The 19,483-nt window shown below is 34.2% G+C and overlaps 1 protein-coding gene across 1 annotated transcript in view; it reads right to left on the bottom strand.

The window, feature by feature from the left end:
- RFX6 (regulatory factor X, 6) overlaps positions 1-16,416 on the bottom strand; it is a 43,459-nt gene extending 27,043 nt beyond the window's left edge. Inside the window, exons 1-5 of the mRNA XM_004673802.1 lie at positions 16,137-16,416; positions 15,661-15,817; positions 12,861-12,984; positions 11,174-11,235; positions 965-1,042 (exon numbers count right to left, since the gene is read on the bottom strand). Of these exons, the coding sequence (XP_004673859.1) occupies positions 965-1,042; positions 11,174-11,235; positions 12,861-12,984; positions 15,661-15,817; positions 16,137-16,386 (671 nt within the window). The 5' untranslated portion in view covers positions 16,387-16,416. The remainder of the gene's footprint in view (positions 1-964; positions 1,043-11,173; positions 11,236-12,860; positions 12,985-15,660; positions 15,818-16,136) is intronic.
- Positions 16,417-19,483: the final 3,067 nt, after the last annotated feature.

Here is a 19,483-nt window from a genome sequence, read left to right as displayed (position 1 = left end):
TTTTCCATAAGAAACTTTAAAAAAAAAATAAGTTATAGGCTCTCCCTGGTGGTGCAATGGGTTAAAGCACCACATTGTGAAGCTCTCCGTAGCTACTGCAGCATGAGTTCCATCCCCAGCCAGGCAGCTGACCCACATGACACAGCAGACCTCTCCTGACCCACCCATCGCTCCCCTCAGCAGTGTTTTTCAGTACATCTGCCTGTTTTGTTCTGTCTCTGGTGAATCCTCTCACCCACCACACCTCTGGCCTGTACCCCAGTTCTGTAAGCATAAATAAATAAATCTTTAAAAAATGATTTATGTTTTTGAATACTAAGAACAGTTCTTGGTAAACTGTATTATAAAGCAGTGTCTGGTGCAGATTATTTATTTAGTGCGCCAGTATTTTTGTTTATCATTGCTTTCAGTGGATGCTACCTCATTTGTCAATAACCTCCGCCTTATAGCTAATGGCAAATTAGGACAACTTGTTCTTTATTTTCTTTTGTTTTCTTTTTCATAGAGAAACAGGTCAGTAGATTCATCTTATTAAGGTAAACTTGTATTCAATCTATATGTGATTAGAGATGCTTATAATAAATTTTCTGTTTTTGTAAGATAATTATTAAGCACATATATCTTTCAAACAGGTTATCCATTAGAAAAAATTTACATTTTTTGCCTTCATTGATTTCACCCAGCCTTACTCATAACTAATTTAAATGCTACTCTGCTTCCCTGATTTCTACTCATTTTATTGGGACACCTAGCTAAACATTAATTTCTCATTAATGATGCAAAATTACAGAAATTGCCCAGTATCAGACCCTATCTTTGTAAATGTCCATACAAGGATGAAATTAAGGTCTTATGCTTAAAAGAAAACATTTCAAGGAAAACTTAGTAAGTAATTTTATTCTATAGATGCTATGAAAATTGACAGAAATGCAGTTATCTTTTCTTAAAAATAGTGAAACTCTACCTTGTCAGGCCCTTTCCAGAATAAACGGAGTGGTAATAGGCACTGCTCTCTTTGATGCCAATCCCATAATAATGATACCTAAAGCAAGGACAGGAACGAGCTCTGCATTAATGAAGTCATTTAAAGGGAAAGACACTAAATTATAATTGAAACAAACTTCAGGTAAGAACTACAATTTCTTGGTCACCTTATTTTCCTGATTTCTTTTCAAGTAGCAGGCATTTAAAAGTAGGCAATTAAATTTGTAAATGTAGACATTGGTTCTAAGTGTATCAAACATACCTATTTGTAAATTGCTTGTTTAATCTGTAGTTAATTAAACAAGAATGTTATAGATTTTATCTACTGGGTGGTGAAAAGTCTATGACATTTTGTGTGAGAAGGACACTGATGTCATGCACAGGAATATATATGGAACCTCTGACCTTTTAAAAGTTTGGTGGAGGATTTCAGGGGCACTGGTGATGGACAATGTGTACAAGAACCCTTTTGTAGAGGTTTGAACCTATAATCCCCAAGCAAACACAAAGAAGTAAACATAATAAACACAAGTTGGGGAAAAATGCAATGATTGAAGATTACTTGAAACTGACTTCCTCCAAAGTACCTAAAGCAACTTGTAAGAAAATAACTTTTTGAATTAAACTGGATCCCCCATAATAATAAATTTGTGTCAGTCTAGTAAAGTTATTAGTTTTAGTTAATAACTTTAATTAGTTTAATTAAACTTATTTTCTTATGAGGATGAGTTTTACTCCTTATCATTCATTTTCTTCTCAAATTGCTGTGCAAAAAGGGAAAAACTGCTATGAACAGATGAAAATAGCACCTATGAGGTGGAAGTGTTACAAACAGTTGATTACAACGTGTGTAAGGATTCTGAGTCACAGACCATTCCAGCATCCCTCAGAGTCTCAAAATGTAACTTATCTCCCAAACTGTAGACTCTGATATTATGCACCCAAGTAGAAATGCCATGAGTGTACAAAAACTAGTAAAATAATGGGTATTTTCATGAAGACGGCCAAAAGTCTACTAACTTCTGCTTTTGCTTTCCCTGTCTCTGTTGTAGCATTGTTATCAACTTGGTTATCATTCATAATGAGGGAAGGAATAAAACAAAAGAAAGGGGGTTTTCACTGGGCCCTTACAGTGGGAGGGCCAGTGTAACTACATCTAAAGTTTCATGACTTAATACTTTCATTAAAGTAAGGCAATGATGGAACTAAGTTTCAACATCCCTCTTCTAACTTCAGCAATAAAGAAGGGAATTCACCAAACAATTCCATCCAGAAATGTTTTTAAAGCCCAGAAGGAAGTACAGATAAAGGCTTATGGAGATTTAAATATAAAAATATAAATCAAGCTAAAAGAAAAACCCTGTTACTAATCTTGATAAGTTACCTGGTAGGTATGTTTGAGTTTAGAATTTTTAGATTTTGGATTTCTGTGAAGGAACAGGCAACAGAAGAGTGACACCACCACCTCCATTTTCATCCAGGCCCAATTCTTTGTTCACAGTGAGGAGCCTCTTGTGAAAGAACAACCTCCACAGCCAAGATCCACCCCCAACACAGATCTCCCTATGGGTGCTCTTTAGTCTATGCATATGGTGGGGTAGCCAACTGAGAATACCACACAGGTTCAGGAGATGGCCTGGTCATTTTGAAGAGGGATTTTTCAGATGTATTTTATCATAGTGGACTGAGACCTGGACTAAGATCTAGAAGGAAGACACATCACTCAAGCAATAGACTCCTTCTCTCTAGCAGAGAGGCTAATTGGGGGGAGGGCCAGAACAGAGTCCTCTAAAGTGTGAGGCCCAGGATGGGCTCTCTCTTTCTTAGGTGCTAAGGGCAGTGGTATAGCAGAAAAGAGCCTCTAAAGATTCTTAGCCCCTTGAGATTGGGAGGAAAGGCCTTTTAAATATTTCATATATATTTGAATATTAATTCATATATATATATATATATATATATGTTTCCAAAAGAGTAATGGGGAATGATCAAGGTAAATGAAGCTACTTTGTGATTCTGGAAGACAGGGGAATAGTTTCAAGTACTCAGTTTTGGTAGAAGGACAATCGTAGTCTCCAGACCTGACAGAGAGGCTCACACCGGTGCCATTTCTATAATTCAGAAAAGAGATGGATGGAAAAAAGAACCTCTAAGGTGTGTTCGACCAAAGGAAGAAATATGAAAGTATGGAAACCAAAATATTGTACAGATTTTTTTTCTAATTAGAAAAAAGAAAGAAGTAAACTTCTTAAAGTTATAAAGACTTTGCTGAAAACAGTTATATTAATAGAAATAGATGTATTAAAAGAAATAGAAGGGAAATACCTATAAATAATGGAAAAATGAGAAGATGTAGATTATATTAAGCCAAGTATATTAAAATCATTAGTAAACCTAACTAGTAAAATAACTTATAAAACTAAGACCCTGAAATAACTATTAATATTTCCTTTGTTAGATGTTAGAACTAAGAAACCAAGAGAATTTCTTCATAGTAAAAGAAATAAAGCAATGAATGTTTGGGAATCAGGAATTAATTACAATGGTACTATATTAAAATTAAATGTTCTTTTGCAAAGATTACTGTTTGTTCTATAAACATTATAGTTTAACCATTATTTTAGCTACTTGTTGAATCAATATATCTTAAACATTGACTTAAAGTTTATAATATTCTGTAACTTCCATATTATTTCTCAGCTATGATCCCTTTATTAATTATAAATATTAAACCACAGGAAAGTGGCTTGTCATGCAGATTGAGAACAATTATATGCCCTTCCCAGGTGGGAGGCAAAAATCTGAGTCAAAGATATGATCTGAGATCACAAATACTAGAATGCCTGCTGTATCCTACCCACTGTGCTAGGTATCAGCGCAATCATGGGAAAACTCTAACCTGGACAGTCAGGTGAGCTACACATGTACTTTTGAGTTGCACCCTCGCCCATGGCTTTCTGAGTCAGTCTGCTTACTGATCAAGGAACAGCAGTCAGCTTCACCAGCCTGGGAGTTCATTTACTTCCATGTTGCAAAGCCACCAGATGGTCACAGTTTTAAAACAACATTCTTTAAGACTGATAAATGCTGACCCATGTGGATTTACAATTTTTTGGAAACATTCTCTTCAATTATTTGGGCAAAATATCTTTTTAAATAGAAGTATTAAATACCTCCAGCTACATTCACAGTCAAGTTTTTTCATTTATTACCCTCCCAAAAGCTCACTTAAAGTCATGTGTGTATTTTATTTTATTCACAGGTCAAATGCAAGTGGCACTGTCAACCAGACACTCAGGTGTATCTCAAGGAAAGTGACTTGTCAGTTATATTCCAGTTTATAAATGAGAAACAGCATGTCTTCTTATAAGTAATACCTAGACTTTAGAAATGTAGATGTAATTAAGTGTATCTTATCAATATAACCTTATAACTGTGCCAAGTAGTAGGGAATCAGCCATGTCTTCAGTCCCTAGTGAGTAAAAGCATGCAAAATGAGAACTGTAATACCAAAGGAACATATGCTAAAATTAAAGCCAGGAGTTGGTAATAACAGAACTAATTACCACTTATTGAGCACCTATTATAGAGAAGGCTGAGTTTTCTGTTTTCTTTTCTATCACCACATTATCCCTTAGAATTTACTAGATGAGTCAATATATACTGCTAGGAACTTGGAAATGGTTAAAAAACAAACTCTTATTAAGATATACAATGGTGTTTTCAATAACCATCACTTGACACAGTGCATTCCCAGGTCGCCAATGAAATACTGGGGCTGAACAAAAGTGTGTGTCCAAACAATTTATATAAGGGATATGAAATCAATGCATTTGGGCAGAAAACAAATGTTGTTAAAAAATAAAAATCTCAGTGTCCTACCTCTGTATGGACTTTGCCATGGCTCTTACAGCACAATTCATATCCAGTTTCTTCTGGAGTCAATAAAATAATCTTTCCCTTTTACTCTTCTCATTAGCCTAACTAGGTACATGTATCATCTGAGTGATGACTTAGTGTCTTTGAGAGAGAAGAGATTATATATGAGCAGCTCTCTGTCTCACAGCTAAAGACAAAGGTCATAAAACTGCAGAGAGTAATTTCATGCAAAGGATACATAGATTTTTTTCATTTCACTTGCAACAACTTACAGCATTGTTTTGTTGTTAATACATCTCCCTAAAATAAATCTTGCTATGAAATATTTGCCAGATATACTTCAACATATAAGAACACATGCTAGTACATGTTAGATGAAAGAGGTTTTCGGCCATAGCACAGATAACTTGTTTTATTTTATATACCTTATGCCTATACTGAAGTTTACTCTGAAGAAAAAATTTCCAAGCATGTCAGTTATTTTCTTTTTAAATACAAAAAAAAAAAACTTCACTGGGTATGATTCTTTAAGAAAATGTTTACATAATGCAAGTACTCTTTGTGATAATTTAACAAAACTGTTCATTCAGTAACATAACTGTCTTAGCCCCATGTCAAGAAACAAGATATTTACAGTTTAGGAGTAAAGAAGAATTATTATTTTTTATATACACGTTAAAGTGAACACATTATAAAATATAAGATTTTAATAGGACAGTAAAATTATTGCTGTTTTCACTACTAAAATATTTACATTGTGTCTAACACTTTCCTTCATTTCTGACCAATTTATACCTGCACCTTATTTCTTCTTTTCCATTTCAGACATTACATAGAATTCCTGAAACATATGTTCCTCCTGAGCTAGCAGCCCTGATGTCAGTTTACACTACACAAATGATAACTGATAAGGAAATGATGGGATTAAGCTGTTCAGGGACTTGCAATAACTTACTATGATAAGAGCAGCTGCCATATCAGTTTTATTAACCCACTAAATCACTACTAATAAATAAGATAATAGCTTTTGTCCTTCGTGTCTGAAAACCAAGATTCAACGGATCAAAGTCTACAAGAAATTAAAATGTAACTTCAAATCAAACAGTCTACCAAGTGCATGAAATCTATTCAGTGGGTTCCACTGTGTCTTTCCTCACTCTGCTGAGCTATTGAGAGCAGGTGGGATATGGGCTCTTATTCACACAGTAATCAAGAACAGAGTCAGCTCTGAGACACTCAGTAAAGTGCCTTCTCAGTAAATAAGTCTATTAACAATGAACATTTTTGGAATCATGTACTCTGTCTTACTCTTCTTTGTTTCTCAAAAATTCTTTAGCACCATGCTTTGTATGTCAATATAAATATGAATGGATTGATATAACACAGTCATGATATAAAATATACAAAACATTCTATCAATATTTTGTACCTATAAAATTTTGTTTCATCTATGTTTATTAGAATACAAATTTTAAAATATTGCACACAGAAAAGAATCAGGTATATATTTTCAGTATTGATATTAAATCAAAGAGAAAAATAAACACAGAAGGTAAAATAAAGTTTTCATTTCCATGTTGAGACTATTCAGAGTCTGTCATTGGGTTTTTGATATTCTTGACAGAAAGGTGATGGTCAGAGTTACAGAAGGGGTGAAGGTATGGAAAGCAAATGCTACCTGCAAATTAACTAGCTTTGGCCCCAAAACACATTTAGGTTAGATAAAGCAGTTGGCAGCATTCTGACCCCAAGTATTCTCGAGAGACATTTTTCTGTCAACAGCAATGGAATATCGGACTTGGCATTGGAAACAAATTTTCCAATTATACATTTTTTCTCATTTTGACAGTGGATGGTATCTAGCCTTGTAATCATTCTGTCCATCTGGATTTTTTTATTGTTTCCAAATGTATCTGTTTGTTCAAGTGTTTTATCTCTTCCTTTTGACTGAATAAATATTTGGCTCCTTTTATTTAAACTTTTTCCATTTTCACTTTTTGATGAGGGAAAGAAGGGGAACCTGCACAAAGGTGAGTTGTCCAAACTGACCATTTCACTAGCCAGTTATCAGAACTTCAAGATGCAGAACTTTAAAATAGACACAGAATTCACTCAATTTAAGACTGTACTAAAATGTCTTTGTCACAAAAATCAGTGTTGCCCAAATCTTTGGATTTCATATATGGGCAGCAAAATTTCATGAACCCCAAAGGAATCTACAGTTTTATAAATAGTGGTTTTACCTTGTGCCCAAACTACAAAAGAATCTACTGAGTTAATCATAATTTAATATAAATTTGCCCAAATGAACATACTCTAGCTATATATGAAAATTTGGCAAAAATCAAGAACTTATTTTTTTAGTGATTATCATCAGAGCCATTAAATAATATTTTTTAAATTTACAATCCACAGAAGTTAAATTAATAGCACTTTCATTAGAGCTTTGAAATATTCATTACACATTTAGTGAGTGTGTTCAGGATACTACTCTAAACACCATGACAATAAAATAAGTTTTGCAAAATTACTAGTAAATAGGGAGAAATTATAAATTCCTGTTTATCCAAAACATGTTTAATTCTTCATTTATCTCTGTATTTTATCAATTGTTCATATTTCTAAAAAAATTTTTTTTGACAAGATGTAAGTTTTTAAAATAGTTAACAGTCAAAAATTATGATTATAACAATAATATACTAACAGAAATGTTTAAGGTAAAAATTAATAGAAGAAAAAAATGTGTATCTTACAAATCTGTTTTCATGTAATTTATATAAAACATAATTCTCTCTAAATAAAGACAAAGTATAACTTTAAATGGCTCAAGAGTAAGATGAGAAAATTTTAGCTATTGAGGCGCTCAAAGGTAAATTTTTTAAAAGTTACATTAGAAAAAAAGAATAAGATTGTACCTCAAAAAATCTAAAATGCAACTAGATAATTGTTTGTTGATAATCACTGATACTGGAAAGCAGTATGTACTATTTGCCAAAGCATAACCTTTTGAGCCAGATGAAAGTGAATAAACACTGTTATTTTATAGAATCTGTGTGGCTTTGGGCAAGTTAATAACCTTTGAACTATATTTTCTTCAACCATAAACACCAATTTATAAAACTCAATATTGTTTTGTCATTGTTATGACCACAGCGTGGGGCCTTCCTGGTGGCACAAGTTGTTAAACACAGCACTATGAAGCTATTCACAGCCACTGCAGCACCGAGTTAGATCCTGCCGGGGAGCTGACCCACATGATGCAACAGAGAGTGACTGTCTCACCTGCTGCTCCCCTCAGCAGTGTATTTCTGTACATCTGCCTGTTTTGCTCCCCACTCTGTCTCTGATGAATCCTCTTCCCCAAGCTCTATACCTGTGGCCTGTGCCCCAGTTCTTATATGCACAAATAAATAAATCTTTAAAAAAAGACTAAAACATGTATGTGTGTATGTACTGCTCAATAAAGAACTTTTAATTGCAGTGCTGATTTGTAGAGGTACTGAATGATTAATTTCAATTATTAAGAACAGTGAGATTGAGCATATTCATTTGCTATTCATTACTATACATTATCTCATTTAATACAAAAAATTATGTGATAGCTATCATAATAAGCTCACTTTACACTGATGAAAAGCTAGACAATTCTTCTGTTGTCAGCTCCTAATCACCAGGTAGTACCAGCACTTGACATACTTTTGAAATTATATCCAAAGGGTTTTGTTTTTATATATTTTTCAAAATAACAATCTAAAACTATTTCTTGGAAATAAACAGAGACAGGAAAACTACCTAAGAACAATTATATCAACACATTGTCATTATAAAATACACAAATTCTACATCTTCCAATATCTTTCAATAGATTTAGCTTAATATGGAGAATTTTCGTTTTCCCCATAATATCAAAATACCACAAATATAATATGTATGTTATAAAAAGGAAATGGCCTATCAGGAGGATATGGAAAAAATTCTAGTTGTTAATACACTTCTCTTGGGCACATCTATTCTTAGATGTCAAATTCCCCCAAGTGACCACATATCGTTACATAACCCTAAACACTGGAGCCTCACTGTGTCACAATGGGCAGGGTTAATGATTCAACCCTAATCCTAAAGGCTCCTTCCAGGATTAATTGACTTTCCCTGCAGCCTGCCTGCCTGCCCACTTATAGATTCTGTGAAGAGGATTTCTCTACATTACCTTGCCTGTTTTTCTACTATCTATTTACTTCAAACATTATCTAATCTTTCTTTCAACTATACAATTCACTAGGAGACAAATTCAGCAGAATGTTAAACTGAGTTAACTTTGAAAAAAGACTGCCTTGATAAGGGGAGGAACAACTTTGCCTTTTTTAATCTACATTTTATTTCTCCTCAAATCACAGTACTGCTAACATTACTAGGAGTCACTTAAATCAATACTAATTGACAGTCTACTATGTTGCTTGCGATAGAAAGGATGTGAAAATGAATGAGAGCAAATTTTTATCCTCAAAGTATATCTGTTGAGGGGAAAAGAAAAGTTAATTTTGCATGAGGGGAAAAGAAAAGTTAATTTTGCATGAGGGGAAAAGAAAAGTTAATTTTACATGAGGGTACCCACAAACTGCTATGAGGGTATAAGGAAGAGCCTCGAGCAAATCAAGAAACCAAAGACAGAGTCATAAGATGTTTATAAGACATTCTTTTAAATGGATAAATTCAACATACATGTAAAGGAAAGAACATTTTCCATAGAGGAAGACAGCATAGCAAAAGAATGATGGCTGAAGATGATATAACGGGTACTAGGTGAGAACGGGTGAGCTCATGGGCTACATGTTGAAGAGTGAGAAGTTGATGATAGGATAAGAAAACGGGTTGGTTTTACCTCTTAATGGGTCCTGAAAGTTGTAGCAAGAAAAGTTGGTCTCTACCAGTAGAATTCATAAGCTGGTGAAAATTGCTGAGTATGAGGAGATATGACTGCATTTGAAGGTATTATTCATCAATAGTAATATAAACTTTAGAGGGTCAACTGGTAAAATTGTATTGAAACTCAGAGTGAAGGCCAAGGAATAAAAGTGAGAATGGAGGGAGATGGACTCAAGAAATTAAAAAAATAAGAGCTGATTTTTGTTAAGTGCCTAAAACTGAACTAGCTAATAGGGTATCAAAAGCCACTATGACTTGTCTGTGTTGAGATGTGCCACCAGTGTAAAATACACATTGGATTTCAAAGATGTCAGTAAGGGATATAAAATATCTCATAATTTGTAATTTGATTACATGGTAAAATAACTTTTGGATATATAGGATTAAATTAAAAATACTGAATAAATATTTTTCTTTTTTACTCTTAATGTGGCTACTAAAAATGAATTAAATATGCATTGTGTTATGTTTCATTGTTACATTCCCTACATGTAAGGAAAGAGACTGGACAAATAAGAAAGCAATGTCAGAAGAGGGTAAAGGGTGTACGTGGGGCTATGATATAGAAGGCAAAGTTGTCTATATTTATTTTAAGAGGATATTATCATTAGTTTCAAATGCTAGATAGGTGCCAAGACAAGTAAATGACAGTAAAAATGAGTTTTTGCTCAGGTAAAGAAAGGACGAGGATGAAGACATTATCACTGGTAAGGCAAGTAAGCAGGTAGCTACTCTTTCAAGAGAGAGCAAAGAGAAGCAAAGTAACAGAGCAATCTGGAAAGGAATGCAGGTTTGAGGTGATTTCTGCATAAACGATATATGGAAAGCAGAAAAAAACAGAGGAAATAACAGATGACCTATACCTGGGTTTCTCCAGCCATTGTCATAAGCGAAAAGTAAAAACTGAAGTTACAAGAGTCAGTGTCAACTTATTGGATGTTTATATTAGGAAGTAACCAAAGAAGTTATTTATGTATTTTATTTGTCTTGATGGGAAAAGAAGGGGATATTAACAAATTGTTATCTGGTGAAGAAAAGAAGTCAGAGGGAGAACCTGACCCTCACTTCACCCCCAGGCTTTGATTTTGCTCTTTGGGGATATTTTAGATTCTTTTCTGTCATATTTCCTCTCCTGACACTGGGACTTTAGTAGTGACTTTAGGATAATGAAAATGATTCATTCAAAATTATTGCATCAGAAAAATAGTATTTTATGATTTTTCTGTGTAAACTTTGTTTTTAAAACATAATTCCAAAATCCAAAGTTTGCTTCATCAAAAAGAGAACACCTGGTTCTATCCACTAATAAATACTGATTTGAACCCATGTCAATCCTCAGGTACAAGGTATCACATGTACAGATCTAATAGGTGTTCTCAGTGTGTCTTACTTTGAATGACCTCTCGTTCCAAGCCGCCTTGTTGTTAAGAGAGGAAACTTCTGGCGAATTGTCTAAAAAAAAGAAAAGAAAAGAAAGAAAGAAAGAAGAATTTCTTTAGTTTTAAAAAAGAGTGTGGGTTTATTGCAAGTCACTTGTAATTAGTTAATTCTAGGATGTAAAATGTTGATCACTGAGTAAATACTTAGTCCGGAAAAAAAATATCTTCTACATATTCTAAGCAATAAAATACATCATCAGGAGAGAAGGAACGAACATTTTTGATGAGGTGGTTGTTCTACACTTTTCTCAATTTCCAAAGAAGATCATACTAACAACTTTTTTGCTTGATGTTACTACCAAAGCAATAACCCAGAGATTTACCCAAGATTAAATATCTGTAACACTCTAATCTGGGATACATGTATCTCCATTTGCATTACTGGATCTCAACAACAGTTATTTAAAAAAAAAAAAGTGTTTTATTTCCTATGCCCCTTTCTCTGATTAGCTAAAATTAGCATATGATTAAAGGATAAAAAAATGTCTTCTACATAAAACAGGAATTTTAACTGGTACCATAAGATATCCATTCACAATCCCAAAGGACTCCACGGGAAAAGTTTTTGTGTTGATTTCTCAGGAATTGTTTTGATAGTTTCATTTTCTTAAAAATCAATCAGATTCTCAAAGTGTTTCATGACTCCCTAACAGTTAAGGATTTCCGTCATAAGGTAGATTCTGAGAACAGTAATGATAGAAGGACCTTAGAAGTTATCTTATCCAACCTCCTTATTTTATAGAATGAATGAACTGAGATTTGAGGTTAATTGCCCTTCAGAAAGTCTCACAACAAATTAGTCATAATATAGGCAAGAACCTAAAGCATGAATCACCATGCACCATATCACACTGTCACCTATAAACAAATAGGTTTTCAAGATAAGTTAATTATTTTAAAAATCTGTAAAGTTGGACCACGTATTCATGATTTTCTGGATGATGAGTCCCTCTACAGGTTAGAATTTAGATTTCAGTTTATCAGTTATGAGATGCAGTATTTGAGACCTAAGTTTCCCACAGTTTTTCTGAGTTATCCTGGGTTTTTAGAATTGCGCATGACAAGAATCTAAAAAAAAAAGACTTCTCCAAGAGATTGATACTAGTTCTTTATTCTCACAATGACAGCAAAATATTTAAGTCTAACAACTTCAGTTCTGTAGGTTTCTATTCTAATCATATATATTGGATAACAAGGAATGTTTTTAAATCAGAGAAATTTAACCAAACCCCACAAAAATTCCTTAGGTTTGGGGATGTACACATTCTCAGCATGAAATGGAGAATCCAGAGAACTATTTATGCAATGGAATAAAAACCTATTAAAAACTCCTATACTTGGGCTAGCTCAATAATAAGCATAATCACTAACAGCATCATCAAGATACTTGTAACCACCATTTAGTTTTTCTTTATAACACAGGACAAAACATACTCTTCAATTTATTCCTCTTTGAAGGAAATACAAGGCTCAAATGGAGCTTCCTATTCGGTCACATTATATCTCCTGATGGGCAGAATTCTAACAGTCAAAATCAAGGCAAAACAAATTTTTAAATATTCTGTAAGAATACATGGTCAGATTAAATTGTTTATACCTATTGTTAGTTATAAGTAGTGTAACCTGTATGAGATTTACCTTTCCAAAGGTGGCTGCGCAAGCTGGCTCCAATTTTTCTTTCCTGCAGAAATCTAAGTAGTGTGCATAAAGGATGCACCTTGGTAAGCAAACCCCTTCACATACAATGTAATTCTCTTCAAGCCTACGTTATAAAAAAAAAAAAGTAAAATATTTTATTTCTCCTTTCCTTTTTCTTTATACGAATTTAATACTCATTTTCAAAGCTGATTATATACGAGTTCAATTCCTTTATTCTGCACATTATTAAAAATTGGAACATGTGGGTTAATGTTAGAAGAGAAGGAACCCCAGTGAATATCTGTGGGTACAGTTAAAGTATCATAGCTAATATAAAAATCACTCTTGCCTGGTCCACCCCCCAAATATGAGGGCTGACTTCTATGGAAATATTCACTGTTTATCATGGTCTGTTCTGTGATATAAATATGAATAGTGAAATTAAAGATTATGGTTTTTTAAAGAAACATTCTCAACACTAAAAGGTTGCCAAGTTTTAAATTGGAAAATGCTTATAATCTTTCATTTTCCTTCACAAACTATGATAGTTCTGAGCTCTTGATAGTTATGACAATCTGGTAATGCATTTATTTTCAAAATACGTATGCAAAGCACACTTCATTTTGAGTCTTAAATGACACACTGAAAGGATACCCTACAACACTTTGCTGTGGTCATTACTATAATTACCACAAATGTTTATATACTCCAAATTAAATGTAGTTCTCTCTAGTTCACTCTATCTATGCCGTAAGTCCAACCGTATCTTATAAATGTCATTAAATAATATTTGACAATATTTCGAGATAATTCTATTTAGTTTGGAAGCTGTACTACAATTAAATGAAACATATATATGCAATAATATATATTTTAGTATTACAGCTATCTGAACAGCAATCTAGAAATCAAAACATATAGATGTTATTTCCATTTTCCTAACAATTAAGTTTGGCTGAAATTTACTTATACTCACTTTACATAAGTAAAATTATATTACTATAATATAGTTATAATAATTATACAGTTAAATATGGAGTGGGCATTCAAATTGGGTGAAAACCTTCATGATCTTCGATTCAGTATATCCCCAAAAAAGTGCATGAAATAAAAGCTAAAGGGAGGTGCTTCCTAAGTAGGTAAAAGGTAAAGCACACTTTTTCCTCTGAAGAAAAAAAAAGACCAAAATCTACTAATTATTGCATAACTAAAAGCAAACACCTAGTTGACAATGAAAACTGGAGTTATTCAGCCATATTTTTTACTTTGATTTTCAGTTCTCATTTCTAACATGCTCCCAAATCACCATAACCTTTAGGAAAATTTATCAGACATAAAATCAGATTTTAAAAAATGTAAGTCATTTTAAAAAAGAGAATATGGAAAACTCAAATAAAAATGATAACTCTTCATAGTTTCAAAATATTAAAATCACTTATAAGAAACATTTAGTTTTTTAAAGATTATACTGCAATGACATGCATAGAATGCTCAATTGTCATTTGGCTATTTTAATGCTCTTGTAGGCATTATTTTTGTCTTGAATATACTGGTAATCCTAGATATAAGTACTGATTACGACATTTTTAAAATTTTAATGGTGATGCTTGCATATTAATAAAACAAAACTCCAATTTATTTCCATCTCACTAAATTTTAACTGAAGAAAATGGAAGGCATCATTCAAAGGAACTCCATAATATGTTTGAAATCAAAGCTCTTTTGTCTCAAGTACCATAATGAAAATAGTTGTTTTCTAAATATTTCATATACTTGGCTAAATTATTTCCTGTTCTAGTATACTCTTATTCAGTAAGCATGACACCAACTTTAATTAGCTCAACAACAACTTAAGACTCAAATCTGGTTTCTTTTCCAAATATTTGAAAGAGTTCAAGTACATAAAAACAAAAATTTAGTATATGCAAGTTATAATTCAGTGATTAAACATCAAATTTACTAGTCTTTTTGAACTATTTTTATTGTGTTTTTCTAAGGTTCAGATCATATTTTACATTTATATTGCACAGATTACTTACTAATCTATAAATGAAAACCTTTTCATTTCTTTATAATTCAGAATTTGCAAGGAATTTTATACTCTGATTTCTTTACACTATTTAGGAAGTTTAATGTTTTGTCTTTTACTTTAGCTTTCATTTCTTTTCAGAGAAATATTACATATTGCCTATATATAGAAAAGTTGCAGATAATCTCTTGTTTTTAAAAGATTTTCAAATTTGTGATTTTTCACTATAATAAATCACATATGGCAGGTGCTATAAAAATAGTTGAACATTTATTTAAGTTAATAGTGATATCTTAACTGGTTTCTCTACGTTTTCTAGGTCAAATACAGTTCATCTTTTGACTAATATATTATTTTTAATAAGCCCACTTATGGGTAAAGGCAAAACATTAAGATTCTTCCTCATTTTAAGGTGTTTTTAGGAATAAACACAAAAACTACCAAATAACAAATATTTAAAAAAAGAATTGATTGCACATTAAGCAACTTCATTAAAAACATTTTGCTTACATTTGAAAAATATATAATTTTAATCAATAATGAAAAAGCATTGTGTTTTTTACTGTATTGCAGACAATTTTCCATCAGTTCCAAAACATACTTCTATCACAGACACTCAGAGGGAAGACAAACTGGATCTAACAGATCTTTTAAACTTCGCCACAAAAGTTTGACGGAGAAACAAATTGGAAAAAATGCAGTTTTGAAGACACTAACTTTTTTAACTCAACAGGTGTTTAAGAAAAGCCAAGCCGAGTGGGCGAGTCTTACCACTGCAACGTGAGCTGAGTCTGTTTCTTTTTATCCTTCATGATCTGTGTGATGGTTTTCTTCTGAGAAAGGTGCGAATCAGCTGTTTTGGTTTTACTGTCTTGATTGTCTGCATCTTCTTCTTCAGAGGAAAAGCTGCCATTGCTTAAATGCATTTCTGAATGCAAGATGAAAAGAGGATAAAGAAAATCAGGAAATAAAACCAATAAAGTAACCTCTAAATGTACCCCTTGGGTATAAATGGGGTACACATATATAAAGGGGGATGACGGAAGGAGGAGAGGCTTGGGGGGAAGAGGTATAAAAAAAAATCCCGTAAAAAATTAGTAGGTGACAAACATTTTTGGGGGGTACCACCAAGATCTGAACAGAGCATTCCACATCTGTGTTTGAAGTGTACTTATTATTTTTACTAGATGCCCTTCTTATAGCTTTTACCCAACAAATTACATCCTCAGAGCGGGGAGAGCACTCACCGGATTTAACTCCCACCCGCAGCTCGGGATTATCACCTTTCTCCCGGTTGCCCAGCGCGCCCCCAGGTTGAGTTTCAGGCACCAGGTACGCCCTCTCCTCGGGGTAGACCAGCAATCCCTTGCCCAGGAGCTGCACACAACACTCCTCCTGGACTTCGGGGGAAACTTGGGACGAAGGTTGAACCTGCAGGAAAGCGTCTTCTAGCTCCGGAACCTTGGACATCCTGCTGGCCGACGGAGACCAGGGCATCCGCCTCTCCGCGGGCTCCCAGCTGAGCCCCGAGCCCGGGGCGGGGCAAGGAGGGGCGGAGCGGGGAGGGGGCACCTAGGGCGGAGGCTGCAGGTTCCCTAACCCTGCGGCGTCGCGGAGACTGCTGCCCGCGCACAGGTACGGCTCACCGGTGCTGAGGAAGTAGGGGGTGGGAGGAAGGGCTGCTGAGGCTGGACCCTTTTTCCTCCACTACTGCTGGGCTGATGCTGAACTCAGAGACCACTTTCTCACCTGTCTTCCCCGTCTCGTCCTAAGCGATGGAGCGCCGTTCCCCACACCTCTTTCCCCCCTCTCAGCTAGCGACGGACCCGAAAGACGCATTTCAGACCCCAAACTCCAGGAAGCTCGGCGCAGGCTCTACTCTGATTTCCTTCGGAAGAGCAGCTGCAGCTGTCTCTCCACCCCTACATTCTGGAGACGCGAATGATGCTTTCTGCGAACAGCTTTGATTCTGCCTACCCAAGCCAGGGAAAGGAGGTCCCCAGAGCACCCACTGCTCACTATTTGCACCCCTGGGCCAATTTATTATTCCCGAAGTAGTCCTATGGATTGGTGGGGGCTGTACTTTTAGTGACCTGTGGACAGACGCCATTGTATCACACATTTGTCCAGACTCCCTGGCTCCTGGGTACACAAGTGCCCACCGCTGGCCCTGAACTAGAAAAAAGAAATATGCATTTGTTACGATTTAGTGTTTGGTGTTTGCGAAGATTTAATGATTTAAACGCGTGCCGCAGGCCTGACGATTCCTTTTTCTTATACCTAGGGGTAGAGCGATGTACATTTATTGAAATGAAGAAAATTAAATTACAATATACAACATAGCGAGAGAGTTCTCTGAGTTGAAAATCATAGCCTGTACTCTTTTCAAAAGAAGTTAGCAGAGACTTGGAGTCAGCCTTGCCTGGCTGCAGACTAACCACAAAATTTCTCCTTGGTTCCATGTGCTTTTGATAAATAAACCATGGGATTACTGCTATGTCTAACGCTTTCCAGAAAAGGAAGGAAGGAAGGAGAGGAGAAAGGGAGGGGAGGGAGAGACTTGGATATTGTTGTCCTGATTTGGAACATTAAGAGAAATTACCACTTGACTTGAATTTAAAATTAGACTACATTGCATGGAAACCATAGAACAACAAAATGGCACCCTAGGTGGTAGGAGGGTGACTGGAGGGTGAATTATGGGGAACTATAATACAGTCTAAGAGCATTAACTTGCCTAAACAGCCAGGATTAATGGTGTGTTTGAACATTATCTACTTTTTAGCACCATTCATGGAAAAGTCATCACCTCTGAAAGTTCCCCTTTACCTGATAACTCCAGAAGCTGAGTCCAATTAGGGTCACCCATCTATCCAATCAACCAAAAATATTGCATCACATCCCACAACTTTGCCTGTCAATCTTCTCTATCCAGTTTCAAAAGCTCCAGAGCTTTCTCAGTCTTTAGGATTGTGCTCTTTAATTCTAAAATTTAATGTTCGCCTTTGCAGAGACATCCTCAGACCCATTCTGTAAAAGGAGCCCTAGTGATTAACTACAAATACACTCACGTATACACACACAAAACTCAACCTATTTAATCGCACATTCAGAAGAAAAGCATTCAGGAAAATTACTCAGGTTTCTTTCTGAATTTTTAAAAATACTAAACACTTACTCTCCAGGTTGTGTGTGCATGTGTGTGTGTGTGTGTGTGTAAGTCATACAAACACTAAGTAAATATCTGGCAGTTATCCAGCTTAAATAATCAATGAGAGTAGAAGCCAAGATCATTTAAGTTTCTTTTTTGCCTTGATTTTAGATAAACTATTTTCTTAACAAAATATGTAAGTTCATTGTGGCTAATGAGAAGCAAAATCAAATGGACCTGTAACAAGTAGAGAAATTAAATAATCAAAGACTTCCAATATAAAAAAGCCCAGGATAAAAGGCTCCAACAGGTGAATATTTGAAGCATTAATATTTGAAGAATTAACATCAATACTTCTCAAATGAATAAAACAGCACTCAAAAAGAGTAGGAGTGGCAGAAATTGTCATTATGCTAAATTGTCCTTTGTGGTTATTATAATTAATTTGAGCATATATACCCAAAGTTTTACAAAGTAGTAATAAACAAGTCATAAGAATCCAGGCAGGGAAACAAGTAAATAACAAGAAGGAACTTTCAAAATCAGTGATTAACATTTTTTATATTCATTTTAAGTAATGACTATAGTAATTGGATACACAATTAGACAATTTCATGAATAATAACTACCTCTTTGATCACTGTTGTTCCAAAGATAAACCCTGTCCTATGGTTGAACAGAATCTTAATCTCTCATTGAGAGAATGCTGTTGAAACTAATTCCAGGTTTTAGATATTCATTTAAATTTTCTTAGGGGTATGATGATATACCCTTTTTGCCTTGTAACTATTCAAAACAGAAACACTAATGAGTCACCATCTATGTTAATTTGTGTTATATTTACTTGATATATTGTTAAGTAAACTAAATAAAAGTTAAACAGTAAAGTTTTATCTTTGGCTAAGTTAACTCAAAGTTGTTAGTAAATAGAAGGTATTTAAATATTATAGTTCTGGGGAATATATATGCACATAAAAATGTTAAAAGCTTGAAAAACATGTTTTTTATAAAGTTACTGTCACAAAGAGTGCATATATTTTAGTATTCACTTCCTTAATTAAAATAAAATCACTCTGTTTATTGAAAATTAGTTTGTTCGACCTTAATGCCAAACGTCTCCAGTAAACTTTATCTTTCACATATAAATATCCACTTACCTTTCTCTCCATTTCCAATAAGATAGTCTAACGATTTTTTTGAGATTAACATAAAATTAATTGTATGTTCACAACAGTGAAAACAATAGATTAGGTTAATCCATGTACAAGAGTAAATAATGGGCTGCTTTACCTGTTATCTGAAAACTGTTTCTCATATAGTATGCTAATAATTACACATAGTAAGCAACAAAAATATTACTTACAAATCAAATTAAATATTAAATATATATGTCAAACCATCAATAGTATTTTGTAGCTACCTACTAAATAGTTGTTATAAAAA

This window comes from Condylura cristata, unplaced genomic scaffold (assembly GCF_000260355.1).
Source record: "Condylura cristata isolate star-nosed mole 26May11 unplaced genomic scaffold, ConCri1.0 scaffold00001, whole genome shotgun sequence".
Taxonomy (NCBI): domain Eukaryota; kingdom Metazoa; phylum Chordata; class Mammalia; order Eulipotyphla; family Talpidae; genus Condylura; species Condylura cristata.
This window is presented reverse-complemented; position numbering and strand designations above follow the sequence as displayed.